At 34.4% G+C, this 19,915-nt stretch overlaps 1 protein-coding gene across 5 annotated transcripts in view; it reads left to right on the top strand.

Moving 5' to 3' along the window:
* Positions 1 to 19,501, top strand: part of DHX29 (DExH-box helicase 29) — a 59,099-nt gene extending 39,598 nt beyond the window's left edge. For 4 of the 5 annotated variants that reach the window (XM_031965085.1, XM_031965076.1, XM_031965103.1 and 1 more), the window contains 12 exons: positions 114 to 234; positions 1,265 to 1,349; positions 1,741 to 1,829; positions 2,806 to 2,934; positions 3,034 to 3,109; positions 3,728 to 3,952; positions 8,781 to 8,917; positions 10,039 to 10,132; positions 11,694 to 11,996; positions 13,201 to 13,332; positions 16,967 to 17,063; positions 19,216 to 19,501. In XM_031965085.1, coding sequence (XP_031820945.1) covers positions 114 to 234; positions 1,265 to 1,349; positions 1,741 to 1,829; positions 2,806 to 2,934; positions 3,034 to 3,109; positions 3,728 to 3,952; positions 8,781 to 8,917; positions 10,039 to 10,132; positions 11,694 to 11,996; positions 13,201 to 13,332; positions 16,967 to 17,063; positions 19,216 to 19,271 — 1,544 coding nt within the window. In that variant the 3' untranslated portion in view covers positions 19,272 to 19,501. Of the gene's footprint in view, positions 1 to 113; positions 235 to 1,264; positions 1,350 to 1,740; positions 1,830 to 2,805; positions 2,935 to 3,033; positions 3,110 to 3,727; positions 3,953 to 8,780; positions 8,918 to 10,038; positions 10,133 to 11,693; positions 11,997 to 13,200; positions 13,333 to 16,966; positions 17,064 to 19,215 lie in introns of those variants that run through there. The other variant, XM_031965099.1, reaches the window with a different exon arrangement.
* Positions 19,502 to 19,915: the final 414 nt, after the last annotated feature.

Raw genomic sequence — 19,915 nt, 5'->3', positions numbered from 1 at the left:
GTCTTTTATTATTTCAGTTGGCTATCTTGTCTTGTAGTTGTTGAAGGAATACCTACTTGGAGCTTACTCATTTCTTTTTTTTGATTGCTATTTCTTTGTGTAATATGAAACAGATAGAAGTCCCCAGTTCAGGAATGTAGAAGGAGCAGTATTGATTTTTTTACCTGGACTTGCTCACATTCAGCAGTTGTATGATCTCCTATCAAATGACAGGAGATTTTATTCTAAAGACAGGTAATGTAAAATGTTTTTACTCTTAAAAGTTCTTGGAATGGATAATTATTTTTTGGAATATGGAGAGTTTTCACATGAAAATTTTATTGTTTCAATATAAATCTAGTTTTTAGAAGTTTATTCTGAGTTAAATTTTAATTCTGCTCTACTGTTTTTAAGCAATTTTATCTTGTCAATTTTCAAGTATCCACATTAGTGAATATTTTAAACAATGTTTTTATCAAGCCCTGTTAAAAAATGTGTTCCCACCTTATTAATATAGTTCCCAGACTCGCCTGGGTTCCATATTTCTTAGTATCTATAAGGATCTGGTGGGAGTCCTTCTGCTGAGTTTCCTGATGGTGACCTGTATGGGGAGCTGTACTGGACACTGAGAGAGGACCCCTGGTGAGATTGCAGTTCGAGATAATGTTTAATCAGGAATGGATTATATTTATTAACATTGCATCTATTAATGCAGCATTTCAACCCTTAACAAAGTTTGTTTTCACAATTAAGCACGTTACAGTTTTGAGACCAATGTCTCATATTTATGATCCATTAAACTCTTTTTAAATTTCTCCTATTGCCTTTAGCAATACCTTTTATAGTGGAAAGACTGAAATATTAAAAATCGACAGCTTTCTTGTAAGAATATAAAACATTTTATTTTCAAAACCGTTATTTGCACCTCTTAATTTGTTTATATTAAAAGTTGCCTGCTGTTGATAGAGAACTGTCACAGGAAAGAGGGATCACATGGAGGCAGAACAAGTTTTGAGATGGAAGATGCAAAATAGTAGACTTGGACTTGATGTAAAGAGAAGATCAGAGGAGTAATTGCCATCTGCCTTTGAAGTTGTCTGATCTCATTACAGGTCTTGAGGGAAGACTAGATCGGGATTTTGGGAAGTAGTGAAATAGGAGGTCTCTGAAGGTCTTCCAGTCCTGAGATTCTTTGATTTTCTTTTGTGAACAAGTTTAGTCATTTTTAAAAATGCTACTTGAAGAATGGTAATTGTCTAAATAACCTTAAAATTTTAATTTTCAGATATAAATTGATAGCTCTGCATTCTATTCTTTCAACCCAAGATCAAGCAGCAGCTTTCACAATTCCACCTCCAGGAATCAGAAAGGTAAAATTCAGTACTCAGAACTCAAAAGGATTTCTTTCACTTTAGAACATTTCATTAATGGATTCTAAGCTTTTCTGTCCCTTATCATTATGAAAAACATGTAAGTGCATACTGGTAAATAGAAGTTTGCCAGCTCTTCTCCCAAATAACTTCCATATAACTTGCCAGTAGTCTTGAAGTTTAAAATTCTAAATAGCATAAATACTTATATATTTAGGGGGATCCTGTTCCTTGTTAAGTTCCTTGAATGAACAAGGATAAGAATTTCACAGGATAAGAATTTGTGTCCTCATCTTACCTGCATCTGTTAAGATCATAAACCTTATAATTAAGTCTGTTGATTTATTGATCAATGTTATTATCTAAAGTTGTAGGTTTTTTTAATTTTCAGATTGTGTTAGCGACAAATATAGCAGAGACAGGCATCACCATTCCAGATGTTGTATTTGTAATTGATACTGGGAGGACAAAAGAAAATAAGTAAGTTTAAAAACATAATTGTAATTGGGAATGCAAAGGGTGGTAGAGAAAAGTTTGTACTGTTTTTAGGAAAAAAAAAAGCTGTATGTAATTTTAAAATTGACAATTTTTTATGGAAATGTTAATGTTTGTCAAGTTTGTAGTTAAAAAAAAAATGACAACTCTCAAATTTAGATACTGTCTTAAAAAAAAAACTCAAATCAACCTATAGTCCAAACTGTTTATTAGCTTAACATTTTGTTAATTGTTTCAACTAGTTGCCTCTGGAAAAAAGTGGGGGGAAAACCACACAAAACAATCTTTGTTAAAAAACTTTTAGCCCAGTTTGTACAATTTCAAAATCACTGTTCCGTTGGTTTCCCTGCTACTCTAGCCTGATTAAAAAGTAAGCTCAAGAATAATTGGCTGTACAGTCCTAAGATTCCAGCTCTGTTCAGTTGCCTTTCCTCCACACGTTATACTTCTTTAATTTTGTTGTACTTTTGAAAAATCAAATCATACTTTGTCCAGCCATGGACATGATTTGTTTTGGTTTGCTTTATTTAAATAAAAATGCCTAAGTCACTTATGGCCATATAGAATACAATATTGTTGTGTAAAATATTGTGCAAAATGATTTACATAAAGAACAAAGATTGCATACCAGGTCTGAGCTGAGCTGGCATCTCTGGATGGAGTGAAGATTGTATTGTATCATTGGCACTTTACTTTTATGCTGTAGAATTTATTTACATTTTGTTAATAACAGTTGCTGCAAAATAGTTTCTCAAATCATACCTCCCAAACATTTTTTTGAGACTGGATATTTTCAGAGTTTAAATGTAATTAGTGAACTAAATTTAATGAGGCTTCTTTAATTTTTCTATAAATGTTGATTACTTTTGTCTTATTTATTTAAAGAACAATGTTTTTTCAACTTGAATATCAAATTTTAAACTAAATTGTCCCATTATCTATTTGAAATATTTTTTTTTAGATACCATGAAAGCAGTCAAATGAGTTCATTAGTGGAAACTTTTGTCAGTAAAGCTAGTGCTCTGCAGCGCCAAGGAAGAGCTGGACGGGTTCGTGATGGATTCTGCTTCAGATTATATACAAGAGAAAGGTATGATTTAATATTAGTCAGACAGATAAGCTAAGTTTAGGATAGATTTTTTCCCCCCTAATATTATGTGAAATATCTAATATTAATGTCTCTTTTTAGATTCGAAGGTTTTATGGATTATTCAGTTCCAGAAATCTTGCGTGTACCTTTGGAAGAGTTATGCCTTCATATTATGGTAATCCCTAGGGGATTCTAAATTGAATTATTTGTGAAACACCTTCTTTCTTGAAGGTCCCCAAAGTTCTTTAATTGCATTTTCTAGATTTTTTTTCTCTCAATCTGTGATCCCAGTACTTTTCTTTCTAAGAGATGCTTGAGCATCTCTTATTTTCAAACATTTCTTGGGACAACTGCTTGACAGAAAGTTTCTGAATCTATCAGAATTAATGGAGAGAAAAAAAAGTGAAGCATACATATGGATTGAATATTGCTTCACAATTTTAAGAGAAGAAATAGCATGGCCTACTCCATATCTTTGTAGCCTGTTTCTTCAATTTTCAGATATTTAATAGTGAATTTTGCAGGATGACTTATAGGAATGTTCTAAGCTCATCGGAAGAAAGAAATTACTGAAAATGCAGTGGAAAGAATTCTGTACTTAGAAACAGAAAGATTTGGAACTAATTCTCATCTGGCAAACAGATTAGTAGTGACAATGGACAAGATATTTGAGATTTACTGTTTATAAATTGGGAGTTACTTATCTTAGAGAATTGTTACAGGCATCAAATAAGATGCTCCCTGTAAAAGTCCTATATAAATGTCAGCCATCATTATTCTCTCCTTTCTACAGAAATGCAATCTTGGTTCTCCTGAAGATTTCCTCTCCAAAGCTTTAGATCCTCCTCAACCTCAAGTAATCAGCAATGCAATGAATTTACTGCGAAAGATTGGAGCTTGTGAACTAAGTGAACCTAAATTAACTCCCCTGGGTCAGCATCTTGCAGCATTACCAGTGAATGTCAAAATCGGAAAGATGCTCATTTTTGGTGCTATCTTTGGCTGCTTAGACCCTGTGGTAAGTTAAGAATGCTGTATCATTAACTTAAACGTCATTTTGATTGGAGAATTGGCATTTGCTGTTGATATTTTTAATGAACTAATTATTATCTTTTTTTTTGTCTATAATAATTTTATTTTATTTTATTATTTTTTTAATAGCCTTTTATTTACAGGATATATACATGGGTAACTTTACAGCATTAACAATTGCCAAACCTCTTGCTCCAATTTTTCATCTCTTACCCCCACCCCCACCCCCTCCCCCAGATGGCAGGATGACCAGTAGATGTTAAGTACATTAAAATATAAATTAGATACACAATAAGTATACATGACCAAAACGGTATTTTGCTGTACAAAAAGAATCAGACTCTGAAATATTATACAATTAGCTTGTGAAGGAAATCAAAAATGCATGTGGGCATAAATATAAAGGATTGGGAATTCAATGTAATGGTTTTTAGTCATCTCCCAGAGTTCTTTCTCTGGGCATAGCTGGTTCAGTTCATTACTGCTCCATTGGAAATGATTTGGTTGATCTTGTTGCTGAGGATGGCCAGGTCCTTCAGAACTGGTCATCATATAGTATTGTTGTTGAAGTATATAATGATCTCCTGGTCCTGCTCATTTCACTCAGCATCAGTTCGTGTAAGTCTCTCCAGGCCTTTCTGAAATCATCCTGTTGGTCATTTCTTACAGAACAGTAATATTCCATAATATTCATATACCACAATTTATTCAGCCATTCTCCAACTGATGGACATCCATTCAGTTTCCAGTTTCTAGCCACTACAAAAAGGGCTGCCACAAACATTCGTGCACATACAGGTCCCTTTCCCTTCTTTATAATCTCTTTGGGATATAATCCCAGTAGTAACACTGCTGGATCAAGGGGTATGTACAGTTTGATAACTTTTTGAGCATAGTTCCAAACTACTCTCCAAAATGGTTGGATTCGTTCACAACTCCACCAACAAAGCATCAATATCCCAGTTTTCCCGCATCCCCTCCAACACTCATCATTATTTTTTCCTGTCATCTTAGCCAATCTGACAGGTGTGTAGTGGTATCTTAGAGTTGTCTTAATTTGCATTTCTCTGATTAATAATGACTTGGAGCATCTTTTCATATGACTAGAAATAGTTTCAATTTCTTCATCTGAGAATTGTCTGTTCATATCCTTTGACCATTTTTCAATTGGAGAATGGCTTGATTTTTTATAAATTAGAGTTAATTCTCTATATATTTTGGAAATGAGGCCTTTATCAGAACCTTTGACTGTAAAAATATTTTCCCAGTTTATTGCTTCCCTTCTAATCTTGTCTGCATTAGTTTTGTTTGTACAAAAACTTTTCAGTTTGGTATAATCGAAATTTTCTATTTTGTGATCAGTAATGATCTCTAGTTCTGCTTTGGTCATAAAGACCTTCCCCTTCCACAGGTCTGAGAGGTAAACTATCCTGTGTTCCTCTAATTTATTAATAATTTCATTCTTTATGCCTAGGTCATGAACCCATTTTGACCTTATCTTGGTGTACAGTGTTAAATGTGGGAACTAATTATTATCTTACATAAATGCCTGGACTACCATTTTGTAAGCTCGGGATTACAACCCTGGGATGAAAGATTTAACATATTCCATTGAAATCCCATTCTAGTGCCTCCTTGTGGTAAAGATAGCCAGCTATGGGCTCTTAAAGGCAAGAGTATAAGCTCTCTCAACTCCAAACAATCTAGAAAGACTTTTGAGTATGAGTCCAGTCATGGGCTGTATGTCTTTGAGCCAAGAACCAGAAGGTTGCTAGATCATCCCCATAATAATAATGTAGTTTTTTTTTTTTTAATTTAAATTTTTTTTTCTATTAGCAAAAATCCACTGCCTTTCTCTCTAGCCCCCCTCCCATAACTGAGAATGAGGGAAAAAAAAGTAAATTCATATTACAAACTTATTGTCAAACATAACAGTTTTCCTCATTGGTCATATCCAAAAGAAAAATATATCAATTTGTATATGTGTTAGATTCTTAATTTTCTAACTGGAGGTAAGTAGCATTGGTCCTCTAGAATTATGTTTATTCATTTTTTTTTATGTGTTTGTTTTGGTTTTGTTTTGGTTTTTTTAATAATAGTTTTTTATTTTCAAAACATAAGCATGGATAATTTTTCAACATTGACCCTTGCAAAACCCTTCTGTTCCAGTTTTTCCTCTTCTTCCCCCCACCTCCTCCCCTAGATGGCAGGTAATCCAATACATGTTAAATATGTTAAAATATATGTTAAATCCAATATATGTATACATGTTTATAAGTTATCTTGCTGCACAAGAAAAATCAGATCTAGAAAGGAAAAAAAAAAACACCCTGAGAAGGAAAACGAAAATACAAACAAACAATAACAGAAGGAGTGAGAATGCTATGTTGTATTCCACACTTAGTTCCCATAGTCATCTCTCTGGGTGTAGCACTCTGCTCTCTTCATCACTGAACAAGTGGAAGTGATTTGAATCATCTCATTGTTAAAGAGAGCTATGTCCATCAAATTGATCATCGTATAGTCTTGTTGTTGCCATCTACAATGATCTCCTGGTTCTGCTCATTTCACTTAACATCAGTTCATGTTAGTCTCTCCAGGCTTCTTTAAAGCCATCCTGGTAGTCTTTTCTTACAGAACAATAGTATTCCATAATATTCATATAACCTAATTTATTCAGCTATTCCCCAATTGATGATCATGCATTCAATTTCCAGTTTCTTGCCCCTGCAAAAAGAACTACCACAAACATTTTTGCACATGTGGGTTCCTTTCCCTTCTTTAAGATCTCTTTGAGATACAAGCCCAGTAGTAACACTGCTGGATCAAAGGGTATGCAGTTTGATATATGTTTATTCATTGTGTTGATTGGAGTGCCTAAATCTTTTGTCATTGTTGCCTTTATATAAATTGTTTTTCTAATTTTGTTCACTTCACCCTACATCACTTCATACATGGTTTCTCTGAAATCATTTCCTGGTTTTTCTCAATCCACTAGCCACTAATGATTCAGCTTCTTAAGTCATTTCAGAAGCAGCATGAGAAAGCTCATGTGAAAAGAATGAATACATACCAGCATTGGATCCTCAGTTACATGGAACTCTACCTTCACAGAGCAAAGCAGAATATAATTAGTGCATTTACTTTTTTTTATATTAAGCATAATTTCTGTGAGAATATTCTAATACAAAAACCAATCTCTCTTATTTACAAATCCCAAGAAAAGTGATTGTGCCTTTACCATTTTATTATGCTATAGTTTAGAGGATTCATTATTAAAAATTCCTAAGTAATCCACTTTGGCCATATGATTTGGCATCAGGAGGTTGAAGGTACTGGAAGGGGCCCTAGATTGGTGTCATTATTGACAATGCATAACTCTTCCATGTCTGCTGACTGAGAATGTGATATCTCTCTAAGGCAGGGTAAGATGTTACAATGAGGATGTCAGGAGGCTCAGAATGTTGAGCTGACAAATTCAGTCAGACAAACATGGGAAATGAGGGAATGAATGCCAGATCAGGGACTTCAACCCAAGTCTTTTGACTTCACGTCAATTGTTCTTTCCCCTACTCCTGCCGACTGATCTGGAAATCAAAGTTACAGTTCTGTTTTTCCTCTTACTTTATAGAATTATGTCAATCACTTCTTGCCTCCTGTTTGGTTTCTTCACTGAGGCAGAAGATAATTAGATAATTCTTTTTACCATGTGAAGGTATTAGGAGGCTAATATTAGAGAATCTAAAATAAAATGCTTCATAAGGTAGTACATAATAATCATTTAAATTTTTATCACATAATGACAAATGTTGGAGGGAATATGGGAAAACTGGGACACTAATAATACACAGTTGTGAACTCATTCAATCATTTTGGAGAGCAATTTGGAACTATGCCCAAAGGGCTATCAAACTGCATACCCTTTGATCTAGCAGTGTTTCTACTGAGCTTGGATCCTATAGAGATCTTAAAGGAGGGAAAGGAACCCACTTGCTCAAAAATGTTTGTGGCAGCCCTTTTTGTAGTGGCAAGAAACTGAAAACTGAGTGGATGTCCATCAATTGGAAAATGGCTGAATAAATTATGGTATATGAATGTTATGGAATGTTATTGTTCTATAAGAAATGACCAACAAGATGATTTCAGAGAGGTCTGGAGAGACTTACATGAACTGATGCTGAGTGAAGTAAGTCAAACCAAGAGAACATTGTACATGGCAACAGCAAGATTATATGATGATCAATTCTGATGGACACGGTTCCTTTCAACAATGAGATGATTCAGGCCAGTTCCAGTGATCTTATGATAAAGAAAGCTATATACACCCAAAGAGAGGACTATGGGAACTGAGTGTGGACTACAACATAGTGTTTTCACTTTTTTTTGTTGTTTGCCTGCATATTGTTTTTTTCTTATTTTTTTTTCCTTTTTAATCTGATATTTCATGTGTAGCAAGATAATTGTGGAAATATGTATAGAAGAATTGCACATGTTTAACATACATGGGATTAATTGCCATCTAATGAAGAGGATGGGGGGAAAGGAGAGAAAAAATTTGGAACACAAGATTATGCAGGAGTGAATGTTGAAAATTATCCATGTATATGTTTTGAAAATAAAAAGCCTTAATTAAAAAAAAAAAAGATACAGTTGGAAGAAAAAAATTTATTACAAATTGCCTTTTCTGACAATTATAAAACATGCAGTTTAGTATTTGTTTGAAAACAATGTATAGTTTATAGATTTTTTTTCTATCTTAATATTGTCTTTGTGCTTCTATGATCATAAAATAATTTTTGTGTTTTCATTTATAGGCCACATTGGCTGCAGTTATGACAGAGAAGTCTCCTTTCACCACACCAATTGGTAGAAAAGATGAAGCAGATCTTGCAAAATCAACTTTGGCTCTGGCAAATTCAGATCACCTGACCATCTATAGTGCATATTTGGGGTAAAAAAAAAAAAGTTATTATTTATTAAGCTTTAGAAGTGATATCAGTCTAGGTAGGCACTTGAGGTTGCATTTCAGTGAAATCCTCTTGGTACTCATTACAAAAGCATATCAACATTTCCACTTCATTTTTATTATTAAAAAAATGGGATGTTTTAGGAATTAGTATTTTTGCATTTATTCCAAAAATTTGAATCAGAATCCATCTGTCAATAAGCATTTATTAATAAGCATGTGTTGTTTGAAGAACTTCTTTGAAACACTGGAAATACAAAGACAAAAGTGAAACAGCCCCTGCTTTCAAAGAGCATATATTTTAAGGAGACAGCTTGATCACATAGAACTAGAAACAAAATAAGTATAAGGTGATGTGATGGGGAAGGTTTCAAGGAGGCTTCATCTTGAAGGTGGTGAGTCTTAAAGGAAAGTTGGAATTCTAAAAATTAAAAAAAAGAGAGCATTCCAGAAATGGGAGAGCTTATGCCAAATAGAGTGTCAGACTGACTGGATCTTAGCATGTGGAACAGGGTGTAGTATGTGACAAGACTAGAAAGGTGAGGGGGAGCTAAATTGTGGAAGACTTTCAGAACCAAAATGAGAAATTTATATTTACCCCTAGAGTTTATAGGAAGATACTTGGAATTTGTTGAGTAGAATTTATACTTGTATTTTAGGGAAGCAGACCAGTGAGAAGATGTTGTAATACTGCAGATGAGAGGCAACATAGTCTCTACAGTATAGTAGCCATGGGAATTGAGAGAAGGGGAAAAATACATGTGATGTCATAAAGGTAAAAGGTAGAAGATTTGGCAGCCTGAGTATGTGAAGAGTCAAAGATTAGGAAGGTTGAGGAGGTCAAGAAGCTGCATGACTAGAAATAGAAGGGAAGTTCAGAAACAGAAATGTAACAGGTGTTTTCCTATTTTTACAAAAAAGATTCAGCAATTTCATATAGACCATATAATATTTTATCTGTAAAAAATACCTGCTTTTTAGTAATAACCTTTGCCTGTTGGCTAGTACTAGCAAGTTTTGAGTCTCTTTTTTAAAATAAGATTTAATTGATCTTCAATAGCTATTTAATGGTTGGTACCTCTTAAACTTTGATAATATTTCTCTAGATGGAAAAAGGCTCGACAGGAAGGGGGGTATCGGTCTGAAATGGCTTACTGCAGAAGGAACTTTCTAAATAGAACAGCACTGTTAACTCTAGAGGTAAGACAAAATCCAGCATTTAGTAACAGAAATTAATTCTTTGATTATTTAAAACATTATAAAAATTTGTAATTTTTTTTTCTTTTTCCTCCCAATTAGCAGTTTTCTTGAAGGGTTGGTGGTAGCAGATGAGATTCAGTTATTATATATGTGCAAATCATTCCTAGACCTAAAGGGTGTCCCTAAAGTCTTAGGGAATTTTAAGCTTTAAGCTTTAGCTTTATAAAAAAGCCTTAAAGCTTTATAGCTTTAAGGTTTAAACTATTAAAGCTTTTAAAACTGCATTCTTTTGGGGACACCAAGTCAAGCTAGTCTCAGTATGTCTTTTAAGTTCTTGTCTAGCATTACAAACTTAACATGTCAAAACAAAAGTTTTCCTCCTTCCCACTTCCCCAAACCTTCCTCTCTTTCCAGTTGTTAGTTTTCATTTGACAATACCTGGACTCTAAACTGGTGTCTTCCTTAATTTTTCACAATACATTATTTGTTGCCCAGTGGTGTTATTTCTCTCTTCACCCCACTTCTCTTGTATGAGTCCTTCTCTCTGTTCAGGTGGCTGTTCCTCCTGTGCAGGCAGGCCCTGTCCCCCTCACTGCTCAAACAGGACTATAGCCTTCTGCTAAGCCTGGTTCTCAGGCTTTCCCCTCTCCCCTTAGCTTCAGGTGATCTTCCTGAAGCAAAGATCTGATAATGATGTTCCCTTCAGCAGACTGCAGTGGCTCCCTATTCTTTCCAAGATCAAATAGGAAAGGTCTTTGACATTTAAAGACCTTCACACCCCGGCCCCTTCCTCATTTCCATTGTCTTAAACCTGTGATTGCCCCCTATCAACTTGATGATTCAACCGCACTAGCCTACTTGCTCATCCTTGTGTATTGCTCTTTATTTCTTGATTCTAGACCTTTGCATTGCCCATGCCTAGAAGGCTCTCAGCTCTCACCTTTTGAGAGAAGCCCATCTTGCATATCCCTATTGTTTATCCCCCACTACCCCTCCCGGTCCTTCCCTGTAAGTTTGCTGTCATTAAAGCTGTATCTTATGCATAAGTAGTTATTTGCATAGTGATTCCCTTGTTAGAAGGTTAGCTTCTTGAGGGTAGGGATCATGGTTTTGCCTTTCTTTGTATCCCCAGCTTGTAGCACCTAGTAAGTAGTTAATAAATGCTTGTTGACTGAAAAGGGTCTCAAATACTTGGATAGTTCTTTTACCCTTTTCACTTTCCTTTTTTCAAATTATTAAGGGGATAATAAAGGTCACTTAGGTTAAACATAGCAAATGAAAAAATCATCTAAGTTTTTTAATATTTTATATTGTAGAAATGTTTCTTTTATAGAAATGCTTATTTTCTTGGGAAAATTAGGTCGACTTATTTTAAATCTTAAGTTACCAGTATTAAAATCTCCCCGATTTAGCAAGAGTTCCAAATGAAGGATTTTTGTAATCCCTTTTTAAAAATGAGATAACACCAGCATAAATCAATATTTCTCTTGTTTCATAAATGCTTATACTTAATATAAGGTTATGATTTTTTTTCCCTGTTTTTATTATGAACCAATTGCAGGATGTAAAGCAGGAATTAATAAAGCTAGTCAAGGCAGCAGGATTTGTATCCTCTTCAACTTCTCATGACTGGGATATAAACAGAGCTACCCAGACCCTCTCCTTTCAGGAAATAGCCCTTCTTAAAGCTGTTCTGACTGCAGGACTTTATGACAGTGTGGGGAAGATTATGTATATGACATCAATAGATATCACAGAGAAATTGGCTTGCATTGTGGAGACGGCCCAAGGCAAAGCCCAGGTACACCCGTCTTCTGTGAACAGAGATCTACAGGTTTATGGATGGCTCTTGTACCAAGAGAAGGTAAGCTGGATTTTCTATTTGGAAGTCAAGTTCCTTTACAAAGAGAATTTTTTAGAAAATGTTCCTATTAAAGTTGCATATCCTATCAGACACTTAATCTATTGATTGGCTTTTCCAAATTGCCTTTTTTCCTCTTATTTTTCAAGTTTTTGTTAGAAGTAATCCAATATATGTTAAATATGTGCCGTTGTTCTAAAAATATTTCCACATTTATCATGCTACACAAGAAAAATCAGGTCAAAAAGGAAAAAAAAAATGAGAAAGAAAACAAAATGCAAGCATACAACAAAATGTGAAAATACTATGTTGTGGTCCACACTCAGTATCCACAGTCCTCTCTCCAGGTGCAGATGGCCCTATCACAAGATCTTTGGGACTGGTCTGAATCATCTCACTATTGAAAAGAGCCATGTCCATCAGAATTGATCATTCTATAATCTTCTTGTTGCTGTGTACCAAGTGTTCTCTTAGTTCTACTCTCAGAATATCATTTTAGCTGAATTATTTCATTTTTAAGTAGAATTATTAACCTTTTCCCTCATAGTTTTTTATTTCTAAGTAGTTTTTCTAGTTGTTCTAAGTTACTGTTTTCATTGGTCTGGTATTTTGAAGTTTGTTTTCAAAACTATTTCATAAATGGGTGTTTTCTTAAGTAATCTGAGAGATAAAGGAAACATGTCATGTACAACAGAATCTTTCTCCCCTTCGTAAAGAAATCCTTCACACCAGTTTCTTGACTTTTCAAATAACAGTGAAATTCTCTGCTATTTGATACCCAGAAATCACCACAGTTAAGTGCTTGGGGTAGGGCTGGGGGCCCGGACCAGAAGTTTGGAAGCCAGAAATTTTGACTTCTTAATAGTTTGAGTTCAGATGCTACAGTTCCTAGGGAGGCATTTGATTTCATTTGGGTTTCCTTTATATTACAGGGATTATGCATTAAATGCATTAAATTCTGCATTTTTAAGAGAAATTTAGGACTCATATTGTAAAAATCATGTTTTAAATGCTCTTAATGAAAGATTAAATTTGTAGTTATTACTTAAAAACTAATAAATCATGGATGGAAAAGAGAACGGAACACACATTGTACATTCAGGAACAATTGACAAGATAATAGGAGGACTTTAAAAAAAGAAACAGATTTTTAATTCTTGCTTTGTAAAATATTAGACTGTTAAGATGTTTTTACTGTGTGTTGTAGGTAAGGTATGCCAAGGTGTATTTGAGAGAAACCACTCTCATCAGCCCCTTTCCAATTTTACTTTTTGGTGGTGATATAGAAGTACAGCATCGGGAGCGTCTTCTCTCTGTGGATGGCTGGATTTACTTTCAGGTACACAAACTGATATGAATGAATAGTATTGTATTTTATATTTTGTTACTAAAGTTTTAAATCCTTAGACTTTTCAAAAGTAACATTTGTTAAATTTGAAAATTGCATCATAAGCATATTCCCTGTAGTGTTGCCCTGGCCTACATCATTTTGCAGTAAGTCATACAATTTAAAGCCAGAAGGGTTAGACATTGTCTACTCCAAATCTTTTGTGTATAGATGAGAAAACCAAGTTTGAGAGAGGTCACATGATTAGCTGGGGTCACAAAGAGAGTGAATCTGAATCAGGATTAGTGACCATGTCACCCAGATCCACATGTAGTGCTTCTACTATACCGTAGCCATGCCATTTGTCATTACTACATTCAACCCTACCACAATCTTTAAAAAGTCAGTCACCAGGAAGGTAGTTGTAGTCTGGCTGTGAGTCTAGCCATCCTCCAGATTGCCGTGACATTTGGTCTGATACAGCAACTTTGTAAGATCACTATTTATATTAAGTGAAATATACCAGCTCTCCGTAGTAGCAGTGAAATTGCAGGTCCAGCACTGGCTATACTTTTACTCATTCTCCTTAACTCACTGGTCACAGTAGGAGAATTGGAATATTCTCTGCTCCCTATTACCATTCCTGGCTTCTGTTACCACCGTCATTCAAATTCTTTATTTTTGAGGTTCACATCTGCAACCCAATTAAAATCCTGTTAGCTGTTGTCAGCAGACCTTTAGGTCACTCCCCTAACTGACAGTCTTTCATCTCCACATCCTACCTTTATCCTGTGATGCTTCTACAAACATAATGATGCCCCCTAAAACACCCCAACTTTCCAGGTCACAAACTTGCCTTCCCCCTCCACAAAAATGCTTATGCTGTTGATCTTGTCTTTACCCACAGTTTACCCACAAAAACTTTTGTTTTTGTGAACTCTGATATTGTCCTTTTTGATCACAGACTCTTAATTTTCTCCTTTCAGTAACAAATCCTGCTGTTGAGCCACACTTTGACTTCCACTTTTTTTTTTTTTTAAATAATTTTTTATTGACAGAACCCATGCCAAGGTAATTTTTTACAACATTATCCCTTGCACTCACTTCTGTTATGATTTTTCCCCTCCTTCTCTCCACCCCTTCCCCCAGATGGCAAGCAGTGCTATACATGTTAAATATGTCACAGTATACTCTTTTTTTTTTTTTTTTTTTTTTTTTTAAACTGAGGCAGTTGGGGTAAAGTGAGTTGCTCAGGGTAACACAGCCAGGAAATGTTAAGTATCTAAGGACAGATTTGAACTCAGATCTTCCTGACTTCAGGCTCGGTGCTCTATTCACTTCGCCACTTATTGGTCCTCCTCTCTTCCTGCTTTCTCTCACCTGGTCATGTCTTTAGTTGCCAGGGGTCAGTTATCACCTCCTAGTAAACTCTCTCATATCCAATATTTGTCCAAGGATATGTTTCATATCTGTATGTGTCTTTTGAATATTTCACACTGTGTAATCTATTTTCTTAAACTCAGTATGTCCAAAGCAGAACTTGTTTGTCCCATTGCTTTTGAATTCCCTATTTTTGTCATGAATGCTTTTACTCCAGGCTCTGAAGTTTGTAGTCTTGATGTTAATCTCTTAGCTCACATAGCCAGCACTTATCAAAGCTTTAGATTTTAACTTGACAACATCTCTCACATTCTTTTACTTCCTTGTCTTCACTTGATCACCGTCCCAATTGATACCCTATCTCTCTGTGATTGGACCATTGCAGTACCCTCTAGATTAGTCTCCCTATCTTTGCTTTTTCCTTTTTATCTTCCACACAGATCTGAGTGTCTTTACTCCCTTTCTTTTTTTTTTTTTTAATAGCCTTTTATTTACAGGTTATATGTATGGGTAACTTTACAGCATTGACAATTGCCAAACCTCTTGTTCCAATTTTTCCCCTCCTTTCCCCCACCCTCTCCCCTAGATGGCAGGATGACCAGTAGATGTTAAATATATTAAAATTTAAATTAGATACACAATAAGTATACATGACCAAACCATTATTTTGCTGTACAAAAAGAATCGGACTCTGAAATATTGTACAATTAGCCTGTGAAGGAAATCCAAAATGCAGGTGGGCATAAATATAGGGATTGGGAATTCAATGTAATGGTTCATAGTCATCTCCCAGAATTCTTTTGCTGGGCATATCTGGTTCAGTTCATTACTACTCCATTGGAACTGATTTGGTTGATCTCATTGCTGAGGATGGCCAGGTCCATCAGAATTGGTCATCATATAGTATTGTTGTTGAAGTATATAATGATCTCCTGGTCCTGCTTGTTTCACTCAGCATCAGTTCGTGTAAGTCTCTCCAGGTCTTTCTGAAATCATCCTGTTGGTCATTTCTTACAAAACAATATTCCATAATATTCATATACCACAATTTATTCAGCCATTCTCCAATTGATGGGCATCCACTCAGTTTCCAGTTTCTGGCCACTACAAAGAGGGCTGCCACAAACATTCATGCACATACAGGTCCCTTTCCCTTCTTTATGATCTCTTTGGGATATAAGCCCTGTCTTTACTCCCTTACTCAGCATGAAGCCTCTCTCTTCCTGTAGGATCAAATATAAATTCTTTATGGCATTTAAAGTCTTTCCCCACATGGTCTTGTGCTACTATTTTCATTTATAGTTCACTCCCTATCCCACTCTGTACCAGCTGAACTATGCTGATTTTTCCTCAGATATGGCATTCTGCCTTCTGCTCCTGTGCCTTTGGACTGACTTCCTTCCGTGTCTGGACTTTCTCCTCACCTCTTTCCCTCAGAATTCCTAGTTTATACCAACATTAAACCTAAGGGCTTTCTGATACCTGAAACCTTTTCTAACATATCCCTCCCCTCATACTAGCATAAACCTGACAATGGTGAAAAGATACTGAAGGAAACAGATTTCACTTTTCAATGGGTTTCAGTGACAAGAAAATAAGACAAACGTGATTTATTAAGTGAAGTTATTTATGGGTTGTAAAAATCAGATTCACCTGCCTTTTGAAGTATAGAAAGATTTTCCAGAAGAATTTTTATTTTGGGGATGAGTTTTCCCGGCTTGACTTAAATTTTAAGAGAATAGGAATGGAAGATGAGATTTGTTTAGTGTAGCTATTAGGACTAATTTACAATAAATACAGGGAAAATTTAATCTGATCTTTTTCTAGAGGCAATAAATATGTTTAATCAAAGTCATGTTGAATGTTTGGAATGAATGTAATACTACATTATATTCCTTTAAATAGTAGATCTACATGCTAGATGTTGGAGAGGAGCATATTTGGGAAATCTTGGTACAGTAGATGTTACTGAAAATGTGGTCCATACTAGGGAAGTACCTGCATTTGTTGGCATGAGTCAGAGAATTCATATATTGTGTCATTAAGAATGAGGGTGGAAATGAAAACTAGAACTTCCACATAAATTTTACTTGATAATAAAAATGGTATTGGGGGGAGCAAATAATTTACTAATAGTTTCCTATTTTATCTAGGGGTTTTGCTTTAAAAGCAAAGTGCAAAATAAATCGGTGGATTACTTAATTTAAATATATGTTGGTTATATGATTTCAATATAATATAATATTTTCACTCTGTTTTTCAACAGGCTCCTGTAAAGATTGCAGTTATTTTCAAACAACTAAGAGTACTCATTGAATCTGTTCTTAGAAAAAAGCTTGAAAATCCTAAAATGTCCCTTGAAGGTAATTGTGTGATTTCCATGTGGGTAAAGGAAAAAAAAGTACATCCATTATTCCTATATTAGGAATAATTTAGGAGAAAATCTCATTCTTAATTTATTCAAACAAAATTTTTAATTTTTTCACATTATGCAACACTCTAATGAGGCAGTTTTTTATTCTATACTTAAAATAAAATTCCTACATTGTGTATTGCTCCTGCTAATCACATAGCCAAGTCTTCAGTGCCTAAATTTATGCTTACAGTTCTCCCAGATACCTCCTTTTTTTCCACTTTTCCTGCCAGTATTTTGAATATTACTACCTGAGAGAAGAAAAGATGATGAGACAAAGCTTAGTCAAATTGTGTTTATTGCTACCTTCTGATTTCTCATCATTGATGACTCCCATGTTCTCAAAGGCCACACCAGCAGAACATGAGTTCTGATGGATCTTACCAAGCTGAAAAGACTTTGAATATAGGTCTAGTAACTCAGTGTCTTAGGATCTAAATTAGCTAAATTCAATTCAGGCAGGCTCATCACAAGTTTTCCTACAGAATGATGAATTTTTTTGGCTGGATTAACTCTTTAAGGCAAAAGTTCTTGATGTTTTTGTGTGTGTCATGTACCCCTTTGGTAGCCTGTAAACCTCTTTTCAGAGAAATGTTTTTAAATTAATAAAATAGATTATATGGAATTACAAAGAAAATTAATTACATTGAAATATAACTATCAGAATGTTTAAAAAACAAAAGTTTATGGACCCCCAAGTTTAGAGCCTCCACTCCAAGACAGAATTGAAGTAATGAAGAAATGGTCACATAGATAGAATCAAAGGAACTTTGGAAGTATCAATACCTTAAGACTTAGTGAAAAAACTATTATCTAAAATGAAATTTTCCTTTGAAGCTTGTTTTCTAAATTATCTCTTTTTCCATCACAAGTAATTGTGAATTGATTAGATAGTTTTGCACCAAAAAAGTGCATAGTTCTTCAGCAAAGACCTGCAGGTGAAAGCTTCAGGGAGTGTCAGGTGCTGTGAAAGGACTGTTTTTGTCTTGGTGGCCTTCCTAGGCGTGTGCACTGCCCACAGGTAACAATTGTTGGATTGGATACTCAGAGGAAGGGGAAAATTAAATTATTGTAATTGTAATTATCTTGTGCTATTAGAAATCTGACATAAGTCTCGCTTTACACTATAAAAGATAAATTATGTTACAGGACTTATCTGTTAAGGTAATCTAAATTTAGGGTCAGCTTCAGGCAGGATACACACAAAAGACCAGGTAGAGCTAAAGATTTTGGGATAATGCTGACATGAGATAAAAATATTTTTATCATTCCTCTTTTCTAGATCAGGATCACATACATCCTGGGTGCCCAAAGAAGTTACCCAGGATCTTCATATATAAAATGAATTATCTCCACTTAACATACTATAAGATAGAAATTGTATTAAGAGTTTTCCCAAAGATCAGAAACAAAAAAATTCCAGTATAGTATAGCTTTACTTTGAGAGTTCTGTAATATCATCAGTGTAGGTACTCCTACTGATGTATCATGGGCAAAAAATTCATTTTTATAATAATGAATAATAAAAATTCAGTTTAATAATAATAAATAATAGCATTATATAACACTTCAAAGTTTACAAAGATCTAGGTACACATTATCTTTGTTGCTATTCACAAGATAGATATTATTGACATCATTCCTCACAAGATAGATACTATAGACATCATTCCTGTTTGCAAATGATAAAAGTTAGATCCACAAAAGCTAATATGGCCACCTAATATGGCCATCGACTGTGCTGATCTTTGAATCAATACAAAGTCATGCTTAAAAGTCTTTCCTAGCTGTGTGGGACTTATCAAACCTTACACTCTACTGATATAGAATTTAAGGATCCCAAGGCTGCTGTCAAAATATAAATGAGAAATCGGATTAGAACTTTATATAATATTGAGTCTATTCTGATTCAAGCAAGTTTTAATCTACATTATATTTAATTTCATAACTAGTATTTTTAGTATCTTATTTTATCACTGCTATTTATTTCCTAGTTTGACTAATTTATTAATAACATTATAAAGTTTAATATTTGTATAATGAACGTATATTATTAAGTTAGCCCAAATTAAATTAAATTCATGAATTTGTTTTTCCTTTAGATGACAAGATATTACAAATCATTACAGAATTGATAAAAACGGAACACACGAACTGAAAATAGAGCTTGGTGTCGATTGCAGTGGTGTCACATTTGGGAAGATTTGATAATGAAATTATGTGAAAATGGTCCATCCTCAAAGTATTTAAATATTTAAATTGTTGATAACTAGCCATATCTTGGAAGAAAAAGCACATACTTTACATGTGTGATTTTTCTATTTCCTTTTTCATTATGATGACTAAATGTATTTACCATTATTTACAATAAATTCTTTTGGTGCCATATGTTGAATGTTTTTGTGTCCCTAGAGGACTATTCACTTCTTGACCTTCAGGTTCCAAGGATTCTTTGGAGCCTCCTTTGATATTTAGGAAGACATTTAGTTTTTGCTGTCTTGAAATATGATTGATAAAACCACTTTCTGTTTTTCCTTTCCTATTTTACCTTAGATAGTAAGTAGCCTTTGAAACAGTTTTATTTCACTCCTTCAAAGTCAGTGTAATGAATCATTTTGAGATTTAGGAGCAATAACCAAAATCTTAGTGACAAAATTACTGTATCACTGTGATTGCTGTATCACTTAATTATATTCCAGCTGTGTTATATTGGGGTTATACATTTAAGATAGCTTCTAAATTAGAAATATTCTTATTTAGCAATGAACCACCCCCATCATTTTTCAAAGGAAGGAATCCAAT

The sequence above is a fragment of the Sarcophilus harrisii genome, chromosome 1, assembly GCF_902635505.1.
Source record: "Sarcophilus harrisii chromosome 1, mSarHar1.11, whole genome shotgun sequence".
Lineage (NCBI taxonomy): Eukaryota > Metazoa > Chordata > Mammalia > Dasyuromorphia > Dasyuridae > Sarcophilus > Sarcophilus harrisii.
Note: the sequence above shows the minus strand (reverse complement) of the source record. Positions and strands in the feature narration are given on the sequence as shown.